The sequence below is a fragment of the Lutra lutra genome, chromosome 16 (assembly GCF_902655055.1).
Source record: "Lutra lutra chromosome 16, mLutLut1.2, whole genome shotgun sequence".
Classification (NCBI taxonomy): Eukaryota; Metazoa; Chordata; class Mammalia; order Carnivora; family Mustelidae; genus Lutra; species Lutra lutra.
In genome coordinates this window covers 47,547,713-47,573,706 of record NC_062293.1, presented here as the reverse complement: position 1 = coordinate 47,573,706, position 25,994 = coordinate 47,547,713, and the positions used below count along the sequence as shown (strand labels likewise).

General features: G+C 52.6%; 2 protein-coding genes across 9 annotated transcripts in view; one reads left to right on the top strand and one right to left on the bottom strand.

Annotated features, from left to right (window-relative positions):
* Nucleotides 1–23,825, bottom strand: part of ATP2A3 (ATPase sarcoplasmic/endoplasmic reticulum Ca2+ transporting 3) — a 39,807-nt gene extending 15,982 nt beyond the window's left edge. For 2 of the 6 annotated variants that reach the window (XM_047706684.1, XM_047706682.1), the window contains exons 1-16: nt 23,521–23,824; nt 13,864–13,881; nt 13,514–13,596; nt 11,942–12,046; nt 11,630–11,768; nt 11,266–11,346; nt 11,086–11,171; nt 9,128–9,592; nt 7,416–7,504; nt 7,143–7,245; nt 5,636–5,767; nt 5,133–5,258; nt 3,736–3,954; nt 3,280–3,615; nt 1,311–1,531; nt 190–392 (exon numbers count right to left, since the gene is read on the bottom strand). In XM_047706684.1, the coding sequence (XP_047562640.1) occupies nt 190–392; nt 1,311–1,531; nt 3,280–3,615; nt 3,736–3,954; nt 5,133–5,258; nt 5,636–5,767; nt 7,143–7,245; nt 7,416–7,504; nt 9,128–9,592; nt 11,086–11,171; nt 11,266–11,346; nt 11,630–11,768; nt 11,942–12,046; nt 13,514–13,596; nt 13,864–13,881; nt 23,521–23,638 (2,524 nt within the window). In that variant the 5' untranslated portion in view covers nt 23,639–23,824. Of the gene's footprint in view, nt 1–189; nt 393–1,310; nt 1,532–3,279; nt 3,616–3,735; nt 3,955–5,132; nt 5,259–5,635; nt 5,768–7,142; nt 7,246–7,415; nt 7,505–9,127; nt 9,593–11,085; nt 11,172–11,265; nt 11,347–11,629; nt 11,769–11,941; nt 12,047–13,513; nt 13,597–13,863; nt 13,882–23,520 lie in introns of all 6 variants that reach the window. The other 4 variants (XM_047706679.1, XM_047706680.1, XM_047706681.1 and 1 more) reach the window with 3 other exon arrangements.
* Nucleotides 1–25,994, top strand: part of LOC125086968 (ATP-sensitive inward rectifier potassium channel 12-like) — an 874,374-nt gene that overhangs the window by 731,301 nt on the left and 117,079 nt on the right. The gene's annotated exons all lie outside the window — the stretch shown is intronic.

The window sequence follows — 25,994 nt, the reverse complement described above, 5'->3', positions numbered from 1 at the left end:
GAGGCAGAGCCAAAATGTGCCAACAATACTGAGGCCTGGATCCAGCCATACCTGAGGCATGCCCTAGTCTTTCCCATTGGATGAGTCCACAATTTCTTTTGGCATAAGCCAGGCTCAGTCATACTATCTGTACTTTGTAAGCCTAAATGATAGAAACTCTCAAGAAACTCCACTGAGGGCCCCACTCACCTCCAATAGCCAGATATCGAAAAAAGAGCCAGCCACTGATAAGGGCCTCATGAGGGTTTCTTGGCAGCTTCTCCATGATGTCCAGGTCTGGTGGGTTGAAGCCCAGGGCTGTGGCAGGTAGACCATCTGTCACCAGGTTCACCCAGAGCAGCTGCACAGGGATCAGGGCTTCCGGGAGGCCCAGAATTGCCGTGAGGAAGATGCTGGAACCAGAGTCATAGGCTCTAGTCCCCAGCAACTGGAGGGTTCTGCTCCTACTCATACCCCAGGCTGGGAAGCTCACCTACTGTCTCCACAGGAGCCCCATCTCACTTTGCTAGTTCTGATGTGTGTGCATGGTCCTGCCACACTCAGTCACTCCTGCTCCCAATCTCAGCTCTGGAGCCTGGACAAATCTGCTCTTTAGGCCTCTCCTCTTTAGGCCATAACTCCTTTAGGGCATGTATGCATGTGGACAACACATGCCTAAGTACATACACAGGGTTTTTTTTTTTTTTTTTTCCAGACAGGAGCAAAACTTAGCACAGGCTACACAATCACACAAACACAAGTACCTAGATGCTTATCTGGATATATAGAGATGGCAGAATTCACATATGTCCAGGCAAACGTGCTCACCATTCCCCATAGGCATCTCTCACATATGAACTCAAGAATGTACAAATTATATACTGGCACAAATCCTCTGTGCTTATATGTATGCCCAAAGATTCACAAAAGCACACATGCACATGTGTATACACACTTTTCACTTGGGTACACACACATCATGCTCATACTCAGCTGTGTGCACACATTCATGTACACATGTAAACACATTACCGCCCTGAAGAGCAGCTAGTTCTCACATCTTGCCAACTCTGAATGTGGGAGTCATGGCTAGAGGGTGATAGGGGACTTTTTTGGCACCTCCTTGGGGGCTGGAGTATGTACACCAAGGCCTCTGGAGGAATGATGAGGAGCTCCTGCCCCTGCCCTCCTTGAGGTGAGATCCTAGAAGGCCCCAGCCAGAGCAGGATATGTGTCCCTCCATCCCTATAGCCCCATCCCAGGATCAGGCATTTCCCTTGGTGACCTAGAGCTCATCCAGAGGGCTGGGAAGAGGAAATACAGGGCCTCACCAGACAACCTCGCCTACATTGGAGGAGATGAGGTAGCGGATGAATTGCTTCATGTTGTTGTAGATGGCCCGGCCCTCCTCCACTGCAGCCACGATGGAGGCAAAGTTGTCATCTGATAGCACCATCTCGGCTGCCGACTTGGCCACAGCTGTGCCAGAGCCCATGGCAATACCAATCTCTGCTTTCTTCAGAGCTGGGGCATCATTCACCCCATCTCCAGTCTAGGGGCCAAGTTAGGTAGGATCATGCCTAAGGAACTTCACTCTCCTTTCTTGACTCCCCTCAACTAAGCCTATCCCCAAACCCAGGAGATGTCCCCAAGGAAGCAGACAGCTGAATAGAAAAATGGTGAGGTTGAATATGAACTTAGAGATTGGGCTGGGGATGAGGCTTAAGGGAAGGCAAGGGTTGCAGACCAGCACAATTTTGAAGAGAAGATCAGTTTGAATGTTCTCATCTTCTTGGTGAGGTGGACTTGGGAAAGAAGGTGGATCTCTGATGATGGTGGAGATGAAATTCAGGTTGGATGTGGTATAGAAGATGAAATCGAGGTTAAGGACAAAATTAAGGTTAAGTCAAGGATGAGGTCTAGGCTGTGGCTCATGTAAAGGACCAGGTAGGCGTGATAGTTAAGGCAAAGTTTGGAGCCAAGGTGAAGGTCAAGGTCAACACTGGATTCAGGTTCAAAACTAAAAATTAGACTAAGGTAAAGTTCAAGTCAAAATCGGATGCCAAATCAAGTTTATGGTCCACATCAGGAGTGATGTCACAGTCAAGGTTGGAGATGCAGTCAAGGTCAAGATTAGAGGCCATTTAAAGTTGAGGTCTACATAAAATATTGGGTTAGGGGTCAAGATCAATGTCAAGGATCAGGTCAGGGTGCAGGTCAAGACTGCAGCCGATAACAGGGTTGAGCTCAAAGTAAAAATCAGATTAAGATGGTCAAGTTCAAGGTCAGGAACCAAGTCAACATGAAGGTCAAAAATAAAGTCAAGAACCAGGTTACAACTGTAGTCAAGATTGATGACCAATTCAGTGTCAAGATCAAGACTGGGTCACAGGTTAACATTAAAGTCAAGATGAAGGAATGGGGGTGAAGGTCAACAGAGGCCAGGTCAGGAGTGAGACTAGGGTCAAGAATCAAATCACTGTTGCAAATAGGTCTGTAATCAAGAATGAGACAAAAACTGGGCCCAAACAAAAGGTCCATCCAAAGGTGAATGGATAAATTGTGGTTATATTTACATGGTGGAATGCTACTAATGATAAAAAAGCAGTCATCTACTGATACCCAAAAAACATGATAAATTTCAAAAGAAAAAAGCCAGACACAAGAGTGCATACTATATGATCCCATTCATATGAAAATCTAGGACAGGCAATTTTTGGTGAAAAAATGGCCTGTTGTGAGAGGGGAGCCTGATGAGGAAGGTACATGAAGGAACTTCTTGTGTCTGTAGTAATGTTCCTCATCCTGATAAGGGTTTGGATGACATGCAAAGGTGTGTCTGCACTTATCAAAACACATCAAATGAATGATATGCTCAAGATTGTGCATTTTATTGCATGTAAGTTTTGCCTCAAAAAGGAAAAAAAATAGAACCACAAAAAAAAATGCTGCTCTCTAGAGCATGCATTCTAAATTATGTGAGAGCGAAGTGTACTGACATCTGCAACTTACTTTGAAATTTATTTAAGAAAAGATGGATTAAGGTTGGATAGATGGATAGGTATTTGCAAAGCAAATAGAATGTTACTTGTAGAATCTAGATCATAGATATTACAGGTGTTTGCTATAAAACTATTTTTTCATTTCTTTCTGTGTTTGAGATTTTTTGGTAATCAAATGTTTGAAAAAATAAGAATGAATCAGAGGCAGAGGTTGTATGGGTTGCTCTTGCTAAGCTCCATGGCCAGGGTTCCCTCCACACCTCCCCACCTGCACTAGGCTCCCATCTTGTGGCCTCACCATGGCAGTGATCTCGTTAAAGGACTGTAGGTTCTCTATGATCCGGGACTTGTGCACGGGTTCTACACGGGCAAAACAGCATGCTGTGCGACAGGCATGGCGCTGCTGCTCAGGGCTGAGGTCATCGAACTCGTGACCTGTGTAGGCCTTCCCTACCACGTCCTCTGTGTCCCCGAAGATGCCAAGCCGGCGGCAGATGGCCACAGCTGTGCCTTTGTTGTCCCCTGTGATCATGACCACACGGATGCCAGCTTGGTGGCAGCGTGCGATGCAAGCAGCCACCTCAGGCCTTGGGGGGTCCAGCATGCCCACGCAGCCCACAAAAGTCAGGTCCGTCTGTAGGGAGGGGGCAGATGCAAGTGGGGTCTGGGCCCATGCTCAACCTTCTACCTGCCCAGCCTTTGCAGGGAGGGAGACATACAGCTCCCAGCCCAGGGGCTCTGCCCTGCCACCCACCTCGTACTGCACAAACTTGCTGCAGTCGTCCAGCTGCATATCCTCCTTCCGTGGGGGTGCATCCCGAGTGGCCAGCGCCAGGCAGCGCAATGTGTCTGAGCCTGAGCCCCAGTCCCGAATCTTGGCCAGGATTTGCTCCCTGGAGGTGGCATTCAGGGGTACCGTGTGGCTTCCCACTCGGACTGAGCTGCAGCGCTCAATCACACTCTCAGGAGCCCCCTGTATCATGGGGGAGGGGAGAGGCAACTCTGTCAGTCAGGACCCCTTCCTTCCCCTCTTGCCCAACTGAGGAAGTTGAGGCCCAGGAATGGGAAAAGGCCATCCAAGAGGACACAAAGTGAGATAAGGACCAGAGTCCATTCTTTGAAAGTTCAGAGTGAGAACCAAGGGGACCTCACTGTGAGGAAACCCAAAAGGAATGGGGGTTGTGGCTGACCATTGGATGGCACCCTCCCCCTACCAACTCAAGGCTGAGAAGGTCTGCTGCAGCATTTGGGGAGGTGGGGATAGAATTGGCAGCCCTCCTACAGACACTGCCACCCTGCCAATCCAGTACTGCTGGGATCCTAATTCTGTAGGGGTCTCAGCAATGGGAGGCAGGCTGAGCCCTGCCTGGGGACCAGAAATAGAGCCATGCTGAAGGTGTGGCTCTGGGAAGGTATTCTTGGGGGTGACTGGTTCCTCAGCAGCCTTGGAGTCTCACCTTGGGGTCTTGCTCCTATTCTCACCTTGGGAATAGCTTCTGAACCCTCCATCAATGCCTCCTCCCTCTCCTCCAAAGGGCACCCCAAATGCTAAGTTTTCAAAGTGGCCTGAGATCCCAATACAGAAGCCTTTTCATTTCAAAAGGGGTTAAAACCTCCATTTCAATGTGAAGTTAGGGCTGTCATTCCTACTTCAGGATGAAAAGCAGTGAGAGGCCCTGCAATGGGCAGAAGTCTAGATGAGAAACTTCCTTCCCTAGGACTCAGTTTCCAGAGCATGTAGCACCAAAGATGGGCACCAACTACCTCAATACCCCATTCAGAGGTGAAAGGCTTCTGAGACTTTCCAGCTTAACCTTGCCATTCAGATGGGGAGACTGAGGCCCATGGAGGAGCACAGGAGACCCCAAAGTCATGTGACAAGGCAGTGCCTCTCAGTCTAGAGCTGGGACCACGGTGAGTGGCAGGCCTTGGTGCCTGGCTCTGGCTTTATCTCCACCAAGACTAGATCCTGTTCCCAGTTCCCCATGGCGGGCTGACCACCCTCGTTCCAGATTCACTGCTTTGACAATGGGCCTCACACCTCCCTCTGTCCCCCATAATTGTAGTCACTAGCTCTTCAGAGGATTGAAGATCAGATCTCCCAGGGACTCCTCATGCACAGAAGCCCCAGGCCAGTTAGGCAAGTCCCACCTTCACAAACATCTTGCTGCCCTGGGCCGCCAGGCCAGGGCTAGTAGGTATGCAGTATACGGACATGGACTTCCTGTCTCGGGAGAACTCCAAAGTAAACTCCTTCCGCATCAGCTGCTTGATGACCTATAGGGGTCAGAAGGGTCAGGATGTGAGGGGCAGAACCAGGAGCCCTAACTGTTTTCTTTCCAGCTGCCTGGAAAAGAGCCTGTGGGATGGTGTCTATCCCTTCTCTCACCCTGATGTTTGAGCCCCCATCTCCCTCTTCAGCCTAAGAAATGCCACAAGGTTGTCACTTCCTGACCATGCTGTGCACTTCCCAACTCTGGGTCCTTGCCCACACTTAGTCTTTTCCTTTCTTTTCTCTTTAGCCAAGTCTTATTAGGGTCTGAGGTCCGTCCTCCTCCCAGAGACCTCCCAAGACCTTGTTCTTTTCTCTTTCTTCTCTAGATGCCCAGAAGCCCAGCTACGAGGCCTGTGGCTGGAGCCCTCACTCTGCTCACCGCATTGCAGGCGCTGGCTCGCTCCACCAGCGATAGGGCCTGTAGGTTGGTGTCAAACACATTCATTTTCTCCACCAGGCAAGTCAGAGCCGTCTCCGTGGCCTCTCCCACCTTCTCATACACGCCCTTAGCCTGGTGGGGCCCAGAATACAGGGTGTGAATAGCAGGGTCTCCTCCAGGGGACCCCCAAGCCTTACCTCCCACTCACTCCCTAACCCCTGGAGCTCCCTTTACCACTGTCTATGGCCATACCACCCTGAACGCGCCCGATCTCGTCTGATCTCGGAAGCTAAGCAGGGTCAGGCCCGGTTAGTACTTGGATGGGAGACAACAGTTACTTCTAACCTCCTTTGAACCAAGCCAGTGGGGCCCTCCCCAGTCCAGATGACATGGGGTCTGGGTAGTGTCTGACACTGAGACTTCCCTTCCCTTCTGACCACGCCACCCCCCTGCCCACCCAGGCATCAGTAAACATGTATCCTTCCTGCCATCCACCTCACTCTCTGCAGGCTCCTTCTTAGCCTCCTTCCCCAGATTCCCCACATTCCTCTTTCTAGACTCTGCTGTCCAGGCCCTGCTCCTTCTCTCCCACCTTTTCTCCCTGAGGCCTCATATATCCCCTGCTTCCCCACTTTTCATGTGCTTGACTTCCAGTGCCCAGCCTGGCAGTGACATTTCCCTTGAACTCCAAGCCCACATATCTAACGGCTGCCTGTTGGACTTGGTTCCTTAGTGAGCCTCAAGTCACCTCCCCTTCTCCCTATATTTGCCACTCCAGTGACTGTCCCAGCCAGGACAGCAACCAGGAGGTACCCTCTCTCTCTTTCATCTAACTAGTCACCAAGTCCCATCCTAAATCTCTAACCCAAGCTTTCTTCCCTTTCCCTGAAGCCCTAGCTAACAACTCTCTGACCTGGAGGACCACACAGGGGCTCCTGAATCCAGTCTTGCCCCATCTGTTTCATCCTCCACACAGAAGCTCAGGTGATCTTTTGTTAATGCAGTTCTGACCATATCACTTCCCTGCTCAAAACTGCTCGGTGGCTGTCTACTGCCTTCAGTTTATTATGGAATGTGATTTGGTCTGGTCAAGTCCTTTCCCCAGGCAGGAGTATCTTCATGCATGTTCCATTCCACTGCTTCAGCAGCAGGTAAGGGCATTCACTGCCTGCATCACATCAGGTTATGACTTGTGGGCCTTTCCTGGGCTGTGTCTTCTACTTTAAACACCCTCCCTAGTCCTATTTCCCAAATCTCTTCCTCTAGACACCCTGGCACTACAGTCCCTTACATTAGTCTTCCACAGCCCAAGAGCCCTAGGGCACAGCTTCAAAGCCAGTGTGCAAAAGGAGGGGCAGTGGGGGTATTCAGGGGTGGCAGTGTTCCTGGGGTGTGGCACTCCAAAGGGGCAGGGACTGCCAACCCTGGGAGATTTGAGACTCTGGGAGAAGGGTCTGTCCTGGGTACCTGGGCACTAGTGAGGTCACAGAAGAGAGCTGGGTCCCACCTCATTGTAGTCCAGCGCTGAGTCATTGCACAGGGCACAGATCGTCGCCAGCTCCACCAGCCCATCGAACTGCCCACAGCGCACGAGCCGCTCCGCCTGCCTCCTGTGGGGCTGGGTCTTGGTACAAGGGCATTTGGCCCCATCCCTGGGAGGTGCATGGCCTCTCGATCCCACCCCAGGAAGCCTTGCCCACTCACAGCTCTCTGAGCTCTCTGGTGTAGCCCAGGTCACTGGGGAACCCTGCCCACCTGCACCCCCTTGCCCAGCACTCACACTTCACCCTCCGGGGCATAAGTGGTGCCTGAGATGGTGAACTCGTGCAAACGGCAGGAGCCCGCTTCAGCCTCAGCTACCACGAACATCTGGGGAGCACAGAGGCATGCTTAGGCAAGCCCTCACCTCTCTCCTCTTTGGGCAGCCAGTCTGAATAAAGCCTGACCCAAGGTGGGATCCTCTGGGCCCCTAAAGAAGCTGCTGGCCTTCCCTCCTGCCAAGGTCTGGAAGAGTCGGGTTCAGGCCAAGGCAGGGCCTCTGCTCTGGACCCCTGAGGGGTATATGGCAGATTCTTCAGTATCCTGGATAGAGCCCTGATAAGGGGTAGGAAGCCTGGATCCTTGCCCATTTTGTTATGTGACTCCTGGCTGAGCACCTGAGCGTTAGTTTCTCCACTGGTAACAGGAGAAGAGAGTGGGATCTGAGTACAGCTGCCCCTCTTTTCCCCTTGAAAGGATGAGTTCCTGGCCTCTAAGGGTGGAAACCCACATACTGCTCTGAGACACAGACTCCTGCCCAGAGGTGTCCTCAGACAGCGAGCTCTTGCCTACAGGGCCTGCTGGGTCACCCAGCCCCTACCTGTGCACCTCAGCATCAGGGGTTTACCCTTCCCAGGGTGGCCCATTTTCTTGCCTGGAAGCCAGCTTTACCAAGGAGATAATTCTTGTTTCCTAGAAATTGCGTTGGTGTACATTTCCAAGTCAATGGCCAGCTCAGCACACGGTAGGTGCTCAACAAATGTCCCTTCTTTCGTGCTCCCCTCTGTACTTCTGAGGGGAAGGGGGAGTAGCCCTCCAGCCAGCATACCTCCTGAGAAGTCAAGTTTCTTCAGCCCCCTCCCAGGAAGTAAGGCCTCTACAACTTCCCTGTAGTATGTTTTTCAAACCTTTATTTCAATGAAGGGACACTCTGTTCCAATGAAGTCCTCCTAGAGATTTTACAGGTCAGGGGATGCAGAATATAAAACTTGCCTGTGTCCCTTCCCCTGTGGCAGGGCTTCCTTCCCCTTCCCCAAGGTTTTGGGCTTCAAGGTTTTGGATACAGAGTCTGAGTTTCCCAGTGGGCAGATCATGGGAGCAGAGGTGGGAGAAGAATGACTGGGGACTCTAAGAGGGGTGGGAAACCCACAGCATTCACCACTACCCACCCACCCCTCTGCCCCATAGGCCTACTGGAGTTTCAGCCAGAATGCCTGGAACATACAGGCAACAAGCCCAGGATCTGGGATTGAAGGCCAGGAAATGAATAATTCCTTTCCCAGCCCTGCCCAGGTCACTGGAGCTGGCATGTCTGGTGACTGGTGATGGGCATCGACTGTGGAGTGATGGAGGAGTGGGACAGAACTTGGTTGGGTCCAGGCCCAGCTTGGCTCAGATGCCAAGGCTGTAGTTGACCCTCTGCAGTATCCTTTATGGTTGTCTGTCCAAGCTTGCATACCCAAACTTCAGATGAAGAAACTGAGGTTCACAGACAGACAATGACCTGCCAGGGCCATACAGTGACATCTGGGTCCTAGTGATACACATCTGGCCAGACCTTGCTGCTCTGCCCCATGAAAAACTGGATCTGCTCCCCACCTTGCGGGCAGCCCACAGGTTCTCTCCTCCATCCCCTGCCAAAAAGGAGTCAGGGGCAGCCCCCAGAAGGAGTTCAGCCTGCTGAGCATCACACAGCAACACCAGCGGGACCCCAAGCTGGCTGCAGCCACTCACCCGGCACACAGACATCTGGTTGGTGGTGAGGGTGCCTGTCTTGTCAGAGCAGATGACGGAGGTGCAGCCCAGGGTCTCCACAGATGGCAGGCTCCGCACAATGGCATTCTTTCGTGCCATACGCCGTGTGCCCAGAGCCAGGCATGTAGTGATAACAGCCGGGAGGCCCTCAGGGATGGCGGCCACCGCCAGGGCCACGGCAATCTTGAAGTAGTAGACGGCGCCACGGAGCCAGGAGCCACCATGGGCCGGGTCGGCAAAGTGGCCAATGTTGATGACCCACACAGCCACACAGATCACAGAAATGGCATGGGACAGTTGCCGCCCAAACTCATCCAGCTTGTGCTGCAGTGGCGTCCGCTCTGGCTCCACTGCCACCATCTGGCTCCTGATCTTCCCCAGCTCTGTGTGCAGGCCTGTGGCCACTGCCACGCCCAGGGCCTTCCCCGATGCAATGTTGGTGCCCTGGCCAACGGAGAGACAAGGAGGGCTGCTTAGCATCCCAGCAGGGGCCTGGGACCCCTTGACCTCTTCAGGCTACCATAGCATTCCTATCCCCCTACTTGGCTTGTTTTTTCTCCATGTCACTTAATGCTCCCAGGCTTATGAAGCTATCTAGTGCTAAGCCGTCGCTGTGACCGCCACGACAGTGTTAGCTCCACGAAGGCAAGGACTTGGTTCAGCACTGTATCCCCGGTGCCTATCATGAGGCCTGGCACACGAAGCACTGGACCAATACAGACTATGTGACCAACTAGCACGGCACAATACCAACCTATAAAAATGTGATTTGTAAAAAAGCCAACGTGGCCACATGGGAGTGCCAGGCTGACTGTGATCCTAGGTAAATGATCTGTAAATATTTGCTGAAGAATCCAGAAAATCTGAGCTTAAGTCCATCCGCTCCCAAGGCCCACGTAAAATCCCTAAGTCCCGGTAAAAAGGCTACTTAGCCTTGAGCCTGTGTCCTCTTCTATAAAATGGTTCAAGAAAGGAGCTGCTCAGAGGAAGCTAACGACGTGGTGCCCTTCAGAAAGGTGCCCTGTGCTGAGGCTGGAGAAAAGGTAGGGACCTCTCGTAACCTCAGCTTCTCTTCTTTTGTCCTGAGCAACGAAACTTCCACTCCCCCATGCCTCCGCCCACTTGCAGGTCCCTCAGCTAAGGAAATAATCTGCAGTTGGCCAGAGTGTCTTCCTTAGAGGGCTGCCTAGGGACAGCTGCTGATGCTTGATCTTGCCTTGTGGAGCCCCTCCCCACTTCAAAGCAGCTCGTCTAAGGCTTCCATACATCTAGGCAGGGGGGTCTCCTTAAGAACTCTGGGTGAATATTGCTTTCTCCACTTCTGTCTGCTTCTGGGGAGGTTTTCTAGCCTTATAACTTGGTGCCCTGGGCCACGGCCAAATGGCCTGACCCATCCTTGTGGCTTCCGTGTTCAGCTTCAGGCTGTTTCTGGGCAGCTTGTAAGCATCAGTACTCTCTCTGAGGCCCCAGAGGCCTATCATGCCCACCAGCGCTGAGCTAGTTTTCCCATCTGAGAAATGGACTCCACCACTTCGGCAACCCTTATCACTAGAGGAATCTCCATTGGGTGATTATAGGCTAGCTCTGTTCCTCTCCAGCTTGAAGCAGGATGAGCCTAGCAGGTAAGAGGAAAAGCTCTGGAGTGAGAATGTCTGAGTTCACATCCCAGCTCTACCATTCACTGGCTGTGTGACCTGGAAAATGCAAATAACAAGAGTATTTATCTTAAAAGCACCGTGAGGACTAAATATACGTAAAGGGCTTAGAACCGTCGCAGGCACACAGCCTTGAGTAAACACAAGCTGTTACCAGTACTATAAATTTGTACATATTGTCAATAATTGATGAGGTTCATTCTTGTAGGGTTTAACTGATTGAATGTTAAAGTTTTTATTATCAGTGTGAAGACAAAGGCCCTAGCCATCCCAGGAACTTACAGAGAATAGCATGTTCTTCTTGTCCTGGTTCACAGCTCTGGGATCTAGGATGGCATCTGTGTGCTTGGTGACAGACACGGATTCACCTGGTCATGGAATCAGAAATCGGAAACCCTACATGAAGACACCCCCATGCCTGGACCTGCTCAGCCCTGCTCAGCGCTGGCCTCTGGGCCTCACCTGTCAGGATGGACTGGTCCACTCTCAGGGTGGTGGACTTGATCTCGATGAGGCGGAGGTCAGCGGGTACTTTGTCTCCCACTGCGGAGAGAGAGTGGCTGAGTGTGGCTTTGGGCACCACCCCTTGGCAGAGCCAGGAGGACTGCCAGGAACCAAGGGTGAGAGGTAGGGGCCTAGGCTGTGATCCCTGAGATAGACGCTGCTCCTTCACTCACAGTGTCCTTATCTGTCCAACAAGGTTTGGGCCGAAGAGCTTTGGAAGGATCCCACAGCTCCCTGCTCTGTGTATATAGCCAGAAAGTTGGGAGTACAGAGAGGGAAGGGCTCACCAGCATCACATAATGGAAAGACACCCCCAGTGTACCTGCCACTTCTACGATGTCTCCAGGGACGATGTCCCGGGCGCGGACCCTCTGCACACCTTTGCGGTCTGAGCGGATCACCTTGCCCATCTCAGGCTCATACTCCTTCAAGGCCTCAATGGCACTCTCAGCATTGCGTTCCTATAGAACAGGAGGCAGGTAGGTAGTCTGCCCTCACTGGCCCTTGCAGGCTGACCCCTTGGAATGACACCCCTGGGGCCCGGGATGGAGCTGCAGGACTCTTAACACCAAGTGGTGGTCACATGGAACAGCCAGGACACCTGAAGGCCCAGGCCCACCTCTGTGCCTCCCACCTGCCATACGCCCACGATAGCATTGGCCACAAGGATCAGCATGATGACCAGGGGCTCCACGAAGGCTGTTGTGGTTTCTTCGCCCTCTTCAAAGCAGGCCAGGACCTATGGAGTCAGAGCTGGTGAGCTGGGACTCTTCTGTGGCCCAGGGGCTGCTCCCTATTTCCTTTATACCCTGGGTCTGCTGCCTCCTGCCTTGGAAGAGATAGCCCTGGGGAGGTCTGGGCTGGGAGAAGGCCGCACTGAGGCCTTGGCTTATCTGTAGGTAGTGACTGCCACCATTCACGCCCCACCCAGCCAACTTTCAGGATGTGGGGCAGTTGTACAGCTGGAGGTCTCTCTGCCTAGTTGTGGTTTTCCAAGTTTGATGCCAGACTGGCAACCACAGTATCCCCTGGGAACTTGCTAAAAATGCAATTCTCGGGGTCTATCCCAGTCTTCCTGTGTCAGAAACTTTGGGGTGAGGCCCAGCAGTCTGTGTGTTAGCAAAGGCAGATGCTCCTGCTACAGGCTCATTTTGAAGTCCATTGGCCAGAGAGGCATAACTCCAGCCAGAGCCCAGGCCTGGAGGTAGAATACCTGGTTAAAGTCCTGCTCCCACCTCTTGGCCCAAATGGGTACTTCTCACTCCCTTCCACAGGTCTCAGAGTGTCCATTGAACTGTGGAGGGGTGCTGACACCATTTTAGCTAAGTTGTTATAAGGCACTTGCACCGACAGGCTTTTATCTCTGTAAGAGTCATCAGTTTCCACAAGAACAGTTGCCAGGAAGGCCAGACACAGCTGGCTGGGCCCCTGCTTCCCTGCACTCCATGTCACCAACATGAGGTCTCCTCCCCAGGCCCTGCTGGGCACAGGGCCAAGAGCAGGAACTGCATCCACTCTCAGAGTGGCCATTTCCCTGCATTACCTTCAGATTTCTGCTGCTCAGCCATCAGTGACAAGTACTGTTCCACCTCCCCATGGCCCAGCAAGGTCCAGGAGGGGTTCAGGCAGTAAGAATGGGGGAAGGGCAAAAGGAGAGCAGCCACAGACAAGCTGTAAGAGGTTAAGACCCAAATTCTTCCGTGGGGCACTGGGAGCCATGGAAGGGGCTCTCCACGAGGGATAATTTGGCAATATCTGGAGACTTTAGACTGTCACAACTGGGCAGTACCACTGGCATTGGTGGGTAGAGGTCCGGAATGCTTCTGAATGCTTCTAAATATTCCCGAGCTCATAGGACAACCTCCAGACAAAGAATTATCTTGTCCAAAATGTCAACAGTGCTGTGGTTGAGAAAGCTTGCCCTAAGATGGGGAGGGGTAGAGATCATACATGTGCTTCTGAAAGCTCACTCTGACAGCCAGAGTGGAAGGGGACAGATGGGAGCGGTCCAGTGTGTAGGGGGCAGGCTTTGAGGGTTCAGGCAAGGGAAGCTGAAGTCTGAGCAAGGAAGGGGATGGGTAGAGGCCCAGGGATGTCCAGGGCTGAGAGAAGAGACCTCTGGTTCAGAGTCTGGGCCTCTGAGCACTGCCCCAACCTGGCTTTCCCTTCCAGGCTTTCTGATGCTGTGCGATGGGGCCTTACTTACGAAGGAGACCAGGGCAGCCAACAGCAGGATGCGCACCAGGAGATCCTCAAACTGTTCCAGCACCAGCTCCCACAGGGACTTCCCTGAGAATCGGAGCACCATGTAAACCTTGGGTCCCTTACCAACTGACCTACCCTCATTCAGAGCTGGGACCACCTAGGAGACTACCTGGCCCACTCCCTCCCTACCATTCAAAGAGCAAGAGCCTGAGGCCTTAGAGGCATAGGTGGGTGATACTGGTTGGGGGGGTGTGCGTGTCAGCAAATCCTCACTCTGTTGGGGAGAGGGAGGGACACAACCCGAGAGTAAATGGCTCAAGGCCTTGCAGCCTTCCCTGGCCCAAGACTCACCTTCCTCAGTTGGGAGCTCTGCAGGATCCAGGCAGCCACAGGAGCCATGAGGAGACAAGAGATAACTGAATTATGCAGTAGGACCATGGAGGAGTCTCAGTAGTCTCTCCCAGCTGTGCCTAGCCGGGCCATCATAATGGTCTAGATATGCTCCCACAGCTCTCTGAGGTCACAGAATGGATGGTCTGAGCCCAGAGGCTTCCATTCTTCCACTCACTTCATCCCACCCTGATTAAGGAAGATCTGGTATGGCCTGACAAGACCAGAGCCAGGAGGGCCCTTCTAGTCCCTCCCCCATGTACAGAAGAGTAATGAAGCAAACTGGAGGAGAGACAGGAGCCCTGAGATCACAGTAAGCTGACAGTTCCCCTGTAGTGCTCTTTCTCAGATGGCTGCACAATCCTATTCAAGGCCCCACGTGTCCACAGCAAGGGAGTCCCTCCCTCAAATTGAGAACATCAGTCCAGGCTACCTCTGACATACCTGCTCCTCCAGGAGCACTGAGGTAAGGTCTACAGCATGGCCAGGCCAGCCTGCTGAGCCCCGCCCTACGTGGGGGTTCCCTCTGACACGACCTCAGCAGCCAGCATCTCAGGCAGTGTCTAACCTGCCACGGTTCAGTTCCTGGAGGTTGAGTCTCAACTTGTCCCCTCCCAGCCCCTCTACTTGGGGCAAGCCCCATCCCATATGTCCAGTCTGCAACCCACAGAACATTCTGAGGAATGATGTTCCCAAACACCACCAGGACCTGCTGTCACTTTACAAGCTCTATTTGTATCTCTTACATTTCCTGAAGCACTTTTTATTCCAGACAGAGTGGGCTACCTGGGTACCTGAAGTCTTTGAATCTTCCTTCCCAACAGCCCAAAGGATGACAGGGCAGGTGCTCACCCTGTTTCACAGCTGCAAGAACTGAGGTCCAGGGTGGAAACATGACTTGAACAAGATCACACAGCAAATAGGCAGGTCTATGGGAAGAGGCAGGAGCTGGGCCTCAAAGGGTGGATTCCAATGGGCCTCTCTCTCCATAGGCTGAGCTTAGGTCCTGCTGAGGCCTGTCTGGGGTGCCTCTCAGACTGAGCCTACCTGAGCCCTGCTGCTGAGCACAGTTTCCAGGCCAGCAGCATTGGCATCACCTGGGAGCGTGTCAGCAATGCAGACTCTGAGCCTCTACCCCAGGCTGGCTCTCCCTTCTTCTTCCTCCTTCTTGACACAGGTCCTTGTATCTGCCCACCTGTTTTTCACCCAAGTATCAGCAAAGAGTTTTCCTGTGGGAGCCCTCTCCTGAGACCATCTGTGTGGAAGATCTGGGGCACCTGGCAGCTGAACCATGGAGAGTATCAAGCAGCCCACCGGACTGCAGGAACCCAGGAGGGAAACATATAACCTAAAAATACATTTTCTAGCTTTTTCTCCCTAGTCCTATTTTAGGCAACAGCTGACATTTTCCGTGGAAAATGTAATCTCCAGTGTCCTGCATTGAGATTAAAATCAAACAGACTTTTTCCTTCTGATCTATTTAGCTGAAGAGAACAGGAAAGGCAGGGAGGAGGGCCAGGCCTGGTTTTCTGGGCCAATTCTCCAATGGAGCAGGGTCCTTTAGAGGTCATCTCTGCCATGCACCAGCCTTGGCAGAGAACTGTTCTAACCTCATGACACACATCAGTCTGCTTCTGCCATGCTCTACCCAGGAGAGACTTCTAAACCCCCTACCTCTGTGAATGCCTTCAAGGTTCCTGACCAGAGGAAGAGTTTATCCATAAGATTCACCTGAATCCCTCCTGCGGTCTCCCTCGCCCCTACCCTCTGTCAGGCATGTAGCCCCTAGACCATTGTATAAGGGCATTTTTTCTGGGTAGGGTCAAGGCCTGGGGTTGGGAAGCAATGTCACAGGGCACACAGAGCAGCTCGAGTTCCCCACAAGCTGCCCTCTGTCTGTCTGGGTGATCTCTCATGTTCTCCCCTTCCGCATTCTGACCCAAAATCTGACTCAGGATCCACTCTTTGGTGGTCATTTGTTCCCCAGATACTTCTGATTCTTTCCCCCTTGTGGGCACATAGTAGGACTGCAGACATTGTGCAAGTTACAAAAAGAAGGATGCAAGTTAGTTCTGGGCAGGGGCACTAACGTGGTGGCAGGAGACTCTGGAGTTAGAAAGGCAGTGTCCTGGAGAACTTTCCGTGCTGATGGAAGTGCCCTTTAGCTGCACTGTCTCATATGGTAGCTACTAACTGCACACACCTATCGAGCACTGGGAATGTGGTTAATGTGAGTGAGGAGCCAAATTTTAAATTCTACTTAATTTTCATTCATTTAAATTTAAATAACCACACAAGGCTAGTGGCTGCGTATTGGACAGTGCAGATCTAGAGCTCTCTGGCCCTCTTTGGCCCAGTAACCAGCAACCTGTGAGATGGTGTCTGCTCTGTGAACCAGAATCACAGAGTATAGGAAACATGAAGCCCCCAGATAACCTGCCATTGAGATATGTATATATATACAGTGTGAGGAAGAAATGACCTGTATTGTTTTAAGTCATTGAGACATGGGGTTTGTTACTGGATTCTGACTGGTACCCCCTTCTCCCCAGACCTACAAGGTTCCCCTTCTACCCTTACTCACTCCCTTGGGGAAGGCTCAGCCAGCCACGAGGTCACAGAAGATGCCCTGCCTACCTCTGCACATACAATGTACATGCTTCTAGTCTTGCCTGAGCAGCTGGCTCCCAGTGCAGTTCTGAACCTCATTTGGAAGGTAGGGTACCCAGTCAAATCCTGAAGGGCTGCTGTGAGGATTATCATCATTATTAATAAAAACCACATTTACTGAGCACCTTCTATGTCCTAAGCAGTGTGCCAAGTGCTCTGCCTCCATTATTACCGGAGATCGATGGGGAGGTATCATACACAAAGCATACACGATGGCCCTCCACAGCTAGAATAACTACAGCGGAATTATTAGTGTTGAGTGTGCCCGGTCCCATGCACCATCTAGTGCTTTAACTCTCACGGGATTCCCAAACAACCTGACAAGGAAGAGACAATTATTATTCCCATTTTATAGAGTAGACAACTGAGGCACAGAGAGGTTGAATGACTAGTTTATGGTCATACAGCTGGGAGGTGGCAGCCCTGAACTCAGGTGGTCTGGCTTTTGTCCCCCTGCTTGGCACCTCCTGATTAGCTCCTAAGCTGCTCTGCCTTCCTACCCCATCCCACTGCCTTCCCTGGCCAAAGTCACTTGACAGAGAGAACTTGGCATCCTATGTCCTGATTGTTAGGTTGGATGCCCTCACCCCATCAACTAACTCACACCTCCATTGTGACCCCAGAACCACTAGCCAAATCAGCCCTGCCCCAAAAGGCTCTGCTATCCTCACAGGTGGTTTTAGTGAGGGTTTTTTGAGAGTTACTAGGCTCTGTCTCCTCAGGCCTGGTCTTCTTCAAATTCTAATCCTGCCAAGACCCCAGACAACCCAATTTTCCCTTCACATGACTGGCTCCCTGGGCCATGGAGGAACTAGGAGGGGCCAGGAGACTAGCAGCAATTAGGAGAGCACCCTCCCAGCCTCTCCCCAGGCATCCCTGTTAGATGTTATTTCCCTCTTGCTATCCTCAGGCTGTGTGGGGGAGGGAGTTGAGCCCTCAGCAGTGCCAGATATCCCACTTTTTCAATGGGGAGAATGGCCCAGCCCTGCCTGCCCCTTGATGTCATTCGCCAGGCTGTGCAGGAAAAGATGGTAGTAGGAAACACTGCCCCCCATCCTAGCTGGGCCTCCTGGTGGGAAGTAACCCCTCATTATTATTCTGAAATAGTGTAGCTCTGGACCTCTCACCTGGTGGACTCTGCCAGACAACCCCTGCTCTGGGTTACTGATGCCAGACTGAGCTGGCCTACACCCCCAGATGCCCAATGTGGGGCTGGCCTGGAGGGGTCTGAAGTTAATCTCTGGGTCCTGGGGGGGGCAAAAAGGAGTATAGATCAGAGAAGCTTCATGGTTTAGAGCAAGGAGTCTGGCCCAGAGGGCTAAGTTCATGTCTTGCTCTATCTCTTGATAGTTCTCTGGCTATGGAAAAGTCACTTAACCCCTTCTGTGCCTCAGTTTCCCATCTGCAAAATAAGTATAATAGTAACTCCTCTTAAGTCACTGTGAAGATTAAATGACACGCTATTCATCAATTGCTTAGAACAGGCACAGCGCATGGTAAGTACTCAATAAACATTAGCTATAATATTAGTTACTAAAATGAAGCTCCATGCCAGTAGGACTTTGTTAAGTGCAGTGTTTCCAACACCTGAAGCAGTGCCTGGCACATAGTAGGTGCTCAAAAAGATCTGTGAGCAAGTGAATGACCCTGCCTGTGCCCTACTCATGGACCCTCAATGGCTCTTCTTGGCCAGCAGAATTAAGACCAACCTTAGGATGACCTTCAGGGCCTTCCTGGATCTGCCTGAACCTGGCCATCCAGAATCCTCTTATAGCTTAGGCATATGTCGATCTGCCAGCCAAGCGAGATGCCTCAGAATTGCTACCACCTTCCCTGGTTTTGCTAGAGCTTTTTCCCCCTCCAAGATTTTGCTCAGGCCATTCCTTCTGCACAGAGTACCCTTCCCTAACCCCCAGCCTTTCAGGAAGGTTTCCTGGAAAGCCCCTCCCCCTATCACCTTGCCCTTCTTTACCAGTCATCAGTATCAGGGCCACCTGAACCTGACTTGAGTACTTCCAGGATGGGGAGGGGCTGAGTCATCCCTGGGTCCACAAAGAGCCTCACAGAATTGTTTACTCAGTTGCCCCACGGTTCAGGTAAAGGCCCTGGGCCCAGTGCCTGGAGCCCAGGAGAAGTGGGGTGCAGGGCCAAGGCTGCCCTAGGCTCCATGCACCACCTGCTCTCCTAATCTACCCTTTTGACCCCTTTTTTCTCATCTGAAGACATTGGAAACTGGTATTTCAACTTCTAAATGTCAGTTCCAGCCTGGAGAGACAAGAGCTCACCAAGGTCTTCCTCAAAGGTCAGGTTACAGGGCAATTAAATCACCACTTGCAGAGTCAGGGAGACGCCTTCACTGAGCAGACCCCACCCAGCCCACCTGACCCTGTCTGGGTCTCAAGGACCTACCTGAGTGGACAACATGGTCCTGCTTTCAAGGGGGCCTTGGGAAGCAGCTGTCCCAGTGCAGGGATCTACAGCCAACCTGGCTGATCTGGCACTAGGAAACCCTGGCAAAGGGGTTGCTTAGCATCTGTGTGCCAGCTGTGCTGTGGACAGACCCAGCCCTGCCTCAGGGAGCTCCAGGGGGACAAAAGGGGAGGGGTGGCTCCTCCTGGGAGGGGGCTCTAAGACTGTCCAAGAGGGCCAGTGGGCATGAAATCTACAGGGAAGCCTGAAAGACCAACACCTGTAAGCAAAACACACCTCCCTCAGATCCAAGAGCCATTTCACATCCTGAAAGGCCTTTAGGGGATCTCTTTAGGGGTTCCATGTCTGTAACTGAGGAGGACACTGAGGCCAAGGAGGGACAAGTCTTCCTGAGGCCACCCAGCGATTTGGACCACTCAGACCTCACCCTGTCCTCCTACTTGGCCCCACTCCCCTTGGCCAATTTTCCAAGGGCCACATATCTGTATTTCCTGAGTTCCAGAGGTCAGTTGGGGTCTGGGCTGAGGGCAGGAGATAAAGTCACAGCCCTAGGCACCACTGGCAGTAATCTAAATCTGGCCAACCCTTCCACCTGCAGCTCTGGTGCCATTGTATCCATGACACAGATGTAAGTGTAAGGCCAAGTGTAAGATGCAGTGTAAGGCCCAAGATAGCAGGCTCTGGTTCCTGTTATAGACCCTCACCCAGAAGGGGAACAACCCCAGACTTCTGGGGTCTTGCATGACTCCCATATCACTGGCCTCTCCAGGATCACTGGGTGTTGGTGCACTTGGGAGGACAAGCCCAACACAATTCAGCCTCTTGCTTTGGCTCATGCCCAGCAAAGGTGATGGGCAGTCCATTCAAGGACATGAGGAAATCAAATAGCTCCTATATATATGGAAAAATGCCCAACCCAATTTGTAAACAGTGAAATGAGAAGTAAAACTATGAGAAGACCCTTTCTTTACCATCAGATGGGCGCGGATCAAAATGTCCGGTAACGCACTGCAGTTGTGCAGGGGTGTGGAAACAGGCATGTCAACTTTAAGGAGAACAACTTAATAACAGCTGTCAAATTTACACTACACATGCCTTTTGACCCACGAATTCCACTTCTAGGAATTTAACCTTTGGCAATATTGACAAGTGTGTGACAAGTGATGTGGGGACAAGAGTATGCCTTGTAACGTGTCATAGGAGAGGCTATGAACAATCCAAGTGCCCTCCAAAAGCCGGGCAAAGAAATACTACGACAGCCACATGAAACTCTGCATAGGAAGACCGCAGATGCCCACATGGCACCATCTCCAAGAGTGATTATCACGGAAGAACAGGGGCAAAACAGAACTCACGATCCTTACCGTTTGTGTAGAAAAGATCACAGATCTAGATGTGTATGTAACAGAATATCTTGGAAAGGAGACACAAAACACTGGGAACACTGTGGTTGGGGACAGGCCTAGGGAGACTTTATAATGTCTTCTGTACCCTTTGAATGTTGTACTATGTGCACAGTTTCATTAAAACAAACAAACAAACTGAAAGGATGTAGAAAGCCTCTGGAAGAAGCTGAGTCCTGTGGGCACCTCTGGGACCTACAGAGCAGGGCATGCTCACAAGAGGTGCTGGACCAGGAGCCTCCTACTCACTGCCCTGTTGAGGTTTCAGAGGACATGTCTATTCACTGGGGTTGAGATAGGCTGTGTTCTGTGTGTATGGGGGACTCCCGGGTGGCAAACTCACCCGCACTGCTGAGGAAGGTGGAAGAGAAGGTGGCAGGGCAGGATCCCCAGTCCCTGCTTTACAGCCTCCCTTCCTCCATCCACCAGCAGAATTTGCAAACCCTAGGACTTAAGCAAATGAGTTCTTTGTGGTTTCCAGCACTAACGACTTTGCAGGTGCATAGACTCCTGGGGTGGGGGAGGACACTAGTCCCTGGGGTGTTTCCCTTCACCTGTAGGTTTGGCTCACCCCCACCACCCAGCTGGCCTGGAGCCTGGCCCAGACTCTTCTGCTACAGAGGGGATGGCTTGGTGTGCGCACTTACAAGCAACCCTATGATGAAGAAATCAAGATATAGAGAGGAGAAGTGGCTTATTTAGGATGACACAGCTATGAAGAGGGCAGAGCTAAGGTTCAAAACTCTGTCAGCCCTACCCAAGAGATCCGTATACCACTCCAGCTCACCCAAGAGAGAAAGACCTCCCCGGTGCCTATAGAAGCTGCAGGACACCGATGCCTCCTCTTCAGCTGGGGCTGATCAGAGTAAGAGTGTGAGGTAGGAAGGGGCAACTGGCTCTCCTCTCCTCACCCGAGGACTTCCAGAAATGCTTCCTGAAATTCTTCCAAAGGAAGAAGCCAGTCAGTGATCTGAGGGATCTCTGGGGCCCTGTGAGGCTGGTGGCATTGCTGGGATAGCTACTGCCTAGCTGACCCACCTCCTAGCACGGCCACCAATACCATGGATCCAGGGCCTGTGGAACAAGTGACTCCCTTGTACAGACAGAAAAAGTGAGGCTAAAGAGGGTTAGGTACCCAATACCAGTTCTACCAAGCATTGTGTGACCTTGGGCAAGCTAATATGCTGGTGACTCAGTTACCTCCTCCATAAAATGGGAGTGACAACAGTTGTTTTCATGGAGTTGTTTTGGGGAATATATAAGAGAGGCAAAGTGTTAAGAACGGTGCCTGGCACATAGTAAGTGCTCAGTGATCACTAGCTTTGATTATTATTATTACCAAAACACAAGGGAACCAGGGGAACCCATCAACGACCCCCAACCAATGGCTGCATACCTACCATCCCCTGAATGCACATCCACCTCTTTGGGGACCTATACACCAACATCCTTATCCATCACCTCACACAGATGCTCAGTGGCTTGCTCACCCCCAAGTCCCCTTACCCACACAAAAAAACATTGGGAAGAACTAGAGGTTCCCTCCTTCTTAGGCAGCCTCCCTGCTGGATCAATGAACACATGGGAACCAGGAAGAAGAGGGATGTTTCCCAGGGCTACACAGGGCCTTTGGAGGCAGAACCAAAGGCTGGGTCTCCAGTTTTCCTTGGGATTCAGGACTCCCACGATGGAGGCCACAGCAGCACAAGAGAGGCTATGGAACCCCAGATCTGCTGCCCTAACCCCCATCCCCACCCCAAGGTTCGGGGACAGGTCCTGCTGTCTTGCCCTCTAGCAGCAATGACACCCTCCCTGCCAAGTCACTAATGGAGGATATTAAATAATATTTATCTCTCTAGTTCCTCCCACAGCTCAACTAAATATAGCAACTAATTTTTTTGGAAAAGCATTTCTGCTCCAGAAAGATAATATTTATATAAGAGGTGGTTTTCATAAGCCAATACAAAACCCAAACTTCCTTTCTGACAGCTCTCAGTAATTTTAGACATCCCTGAGCCGTGAGACACTCAGGCCCAAGCACTCTCCCTTCTGGCTGGCTGGGATCCCTGAATGGGTGAGGCCCCAAGTCCTAACACAAAGTGGGTCCAGGCTGCACTTTGGGGATGGAGGGGACATCTTCATCTGGATCCCTAACATTGTGCCCAATGCCCTGGGGGAGGATGAAGAGAGTGGCAAGTGACTTGAGGAGGGGATCTCTACATTTTCCACCTTCACAGGGCCTCCAAATGTGCCTGGGGCCCCATCTGGATAGTACTTGGTATGTGTTATGCCTTCTGGCAGATGAAGAATCACAAACTCCTTTGAAGCTAAGGAAGAAATAATGCCATTTCCACCCAAACAGCAATAGCGGGAAGGCTCCCTCTCTGCCCAGAGATGGTCAGGTGCTGCTCCAGGTCACACAAGAGGGAAAGGCATTCCCTGGCAAATCCCTGAGTGAGGCCTTGAGTCTGCCCGCCCCCCGCTCCACCCCCCACCCCCGCAAAAGGTGGGTCTCCTGCCTCAGCAGTTCAAAGCCCCCACTGACTCCCGCCAGCCACATCCGCCTTGGGTTGCTGAAAGAGGAAGACCTGGGGGTGGGGGTGGGGGCACCAAGGCTGTCAGCTGACAAGCTGCACCTTCTGGAGGTTTTACTGAGCCCCCAGGGAGACCCTCAGGGCCAGCTGGGAGGCTGGGTCTCAGGGTCCCTGACTGGTCCCTGGCCAGCTGATCTCGGCGTGTACATCTGCATGATGAGGGCAGGCTGCAGGGCGGACAGCGGATAGTGGTGGATTCAAGCTTAAGGGAGTGGATAGGGTCGGGGGTGTATGTGGGAAGCTGGGAAGGACCGCACGGGTCCCTAGGTCTGGGGGAAGGGGAGCCAGGCGTCAGGTCTCTAAACCCGAACCCGCCCAACCTCCCGCGAAGGTGGCCGCACAGCCCCTCCGAGCGCCCCAAAGGCATCTGTAGAAGTTTCCGGAGCTCTCGCTTCCTGCCAGCCCCAGGGGACCGAAGGCTGTAAGGGGGGAGGACCGCTCCCGGGTTTCGGAGTAGGAGAGTAAACTGAGACCGCGGCGCGTGCGGCCCCTAGCTTCCCCGGCCAGGCCCGCGCTCTCACCGTTGGGGCCGTAGCGCTCCCACGCGTCAGACACCTGCTCCGGCCTCAGGCCGCTCTCAACCGTCACCGAGAAGCGCCTCAGCACGTCGGCGGCCGGGAGCAGGTGCGCCGCCTCCATGCCGCCCGCCTGATTTTCTTCGCGGTCGGCACCGTCGAGTCCGCCTCTTCGCGGGGCTACTGCGCGGGGCGCCGGGAGTTTGGGCCCGGGCGAGAGCCACGCGATGTCATGTCAGCGCCGGGACCTTCCCCGACGGCAGTGGCTGCAGCGGCTTCGGAGGCGGGCGCCAGGATGCTGCGCCCTGGGCTCCCTCCCCCGGGCGGGGCGCCGCGGAGCCCGCCCCCGCACTCACACCCCTTCCGGCAGCCCTCGGAGCCCGCCGCCGCCCCGCCCCCGCAGTGCCCCGGGACCGGGAGGCCAAGCGGCTCGCGGGTTCTGCGGAAGAGGAAACTGAGGCAGCCTGCGAGGAGTGCGCCAAGCGTGGTCGGAACGGGTGTCAGTCCCTGTCGGAAGAGCTCTGGGCGCCCCCAGGGGCCGAGAGCTGCGGCGGGCTGCGGAGCACGGGTCTGTGAGCTGCCTTCTTCTGACCCTTCCTGGGTCCAGGGAGGTGGTAAAATAGAGGTGTCCACGGAAGGGCTTCCTACCCCCCGAAAATTTGAATTATGCAAAGGGTGACCCGGGATCTAGAGAGAACCCAAAAGCCTGTGAATAAGCGCATCTACGGAGATTACTTAATGTATTCTTTTGAAGTTTGTGCTTTCTTTATCTCTAACACATTTTTTGCACTGCACGGTTATTCCTCATGCAACTGAACTTTGGACAATGAAGTGGTATATGTGAAAGAAAACCAGTCTTGTTATCTTGGACTCATACCCTCACCCCAGCAGGAAATGTAACTTCGTAGGTGGGCACGGGGCTCCCTAGAGGCCTGAAGGGGTGAGGTGGAGGCCTCTGGCTAGGGCCCCCAGAGACAGTGATCCTGAGCGGGGGAGGGGGAGTGACTGAAGAACCCCCATTCCAGCGCTTTGCTTTCTGAGTCGCTGCTCTAGGGGTGACAAGAGAAAGGGCTGCAGGTCAGGAAAGCAATCTGTTGAAGGCAGAAACCACTGACCTCACCAAAAGGAGGAGCAAGGAGAGCAGTCTACTTCAGGCACCCCTTTTAAGATCCAGCCAGTCTCATCCCATGGGCCTCTTACCCCCCAACCAAGCTGGCCTCTGCTGTCTTGCCCCTCTGGGTTCCACCTTGGCCACACAAGGTCCTAGATTCCAGGATTGAGCCCACCCAGACAGCTGTTCAGACCGTAAACTCTATAGAGTGTCTGTAGCCAGAAAGCATTCCCAGATACTGCTGTTGCCCACACAGGCCCCAGCTTCCAGTCTGGCCCCTGGTTGCTGACCTCTATGCAAACCATGTGTACCCCTAACACTTGATCACTTCCTGTCAGGAGAGAACTGTAGTCCTCCTCCTCTATCTAATCTTCACTATGCCTCCTTGAGCATAGAGACTCTCAATGAGTTTATGCTTTATCTGCACTTGGACAAACAGCTAGTGGCCAAAGTGGCATGGTCACAGGCATGCTGTCCAAAGGGCAGGTTTTTCCTCTCCACCTCCCAGCTGCCATGTACTGAGAACTTCAGTGCTGGCATCTGGTTCCAGCTCTTTCTAACTCCCTCGTGGGACTGCTGGTTGGCAGAATTTACAGCCTGTCTAGCAGTGGGCATACCTCCCTTACCTCACCAAGGGGCCAAGGTAAAGCATGGGGGAAAGGTAGGTCTTAGAAGGATTTAGACATGTGAAGAAGAGGGTGTTGCAGTCAGAAAAAACAGCCTATGTAGAAAGTAGGAAACCTCAGCTGTGTGCAAGACAGTGATTCAGTCCTTCAGCGTGGCTGGATCATAAGGAGCATGAACACCAGGATCAGGAAGGTAGGTTAGAGAGACTGGAATGTGACACTGAGAACATTCATGTCTATATAAAGGCCTACATTTTGTACTAAAGGATTTTTAAACAATAAAAGATGGAGCTTCCCCCTGAAGCTTTACAAGAGGGGAGCAGAGGCTGAAGGGACCCTGCAATCTTCCTGACAGAAAATGAGGCAGTGTGAACCAAGGCAGAGACAGTTGCAATGGACAGGATCCAGTAATGGATTAGATTTAGTAGTGAGAGATAGTTAGGAGTCACAAGTAACCCCCAAATTTCTGGCTTCAGTAGCTGGGTAGGTGAAGGGTTCAGCCAATTGATGTGGGAAAAAGAGTCAGGGGGTGCATTTGGGGCCAAGTGGAGTGTGAGGGGCCTGGGGGACTCCAGGTGGAGGTGTCTAAGGGCAGCTGTTTGTTTGGGGCTGACGGAGGATACCTGGGAGGCAGCATGAGCTGCTCATGTAATCCTCCTCCCCAGCTGAGTGGCCAGGTTGGGGCCATGAGCTAGGAGTACCTCAGCCATAGGAGGTGAGCTGAGCCAATCACACTCTCTCTT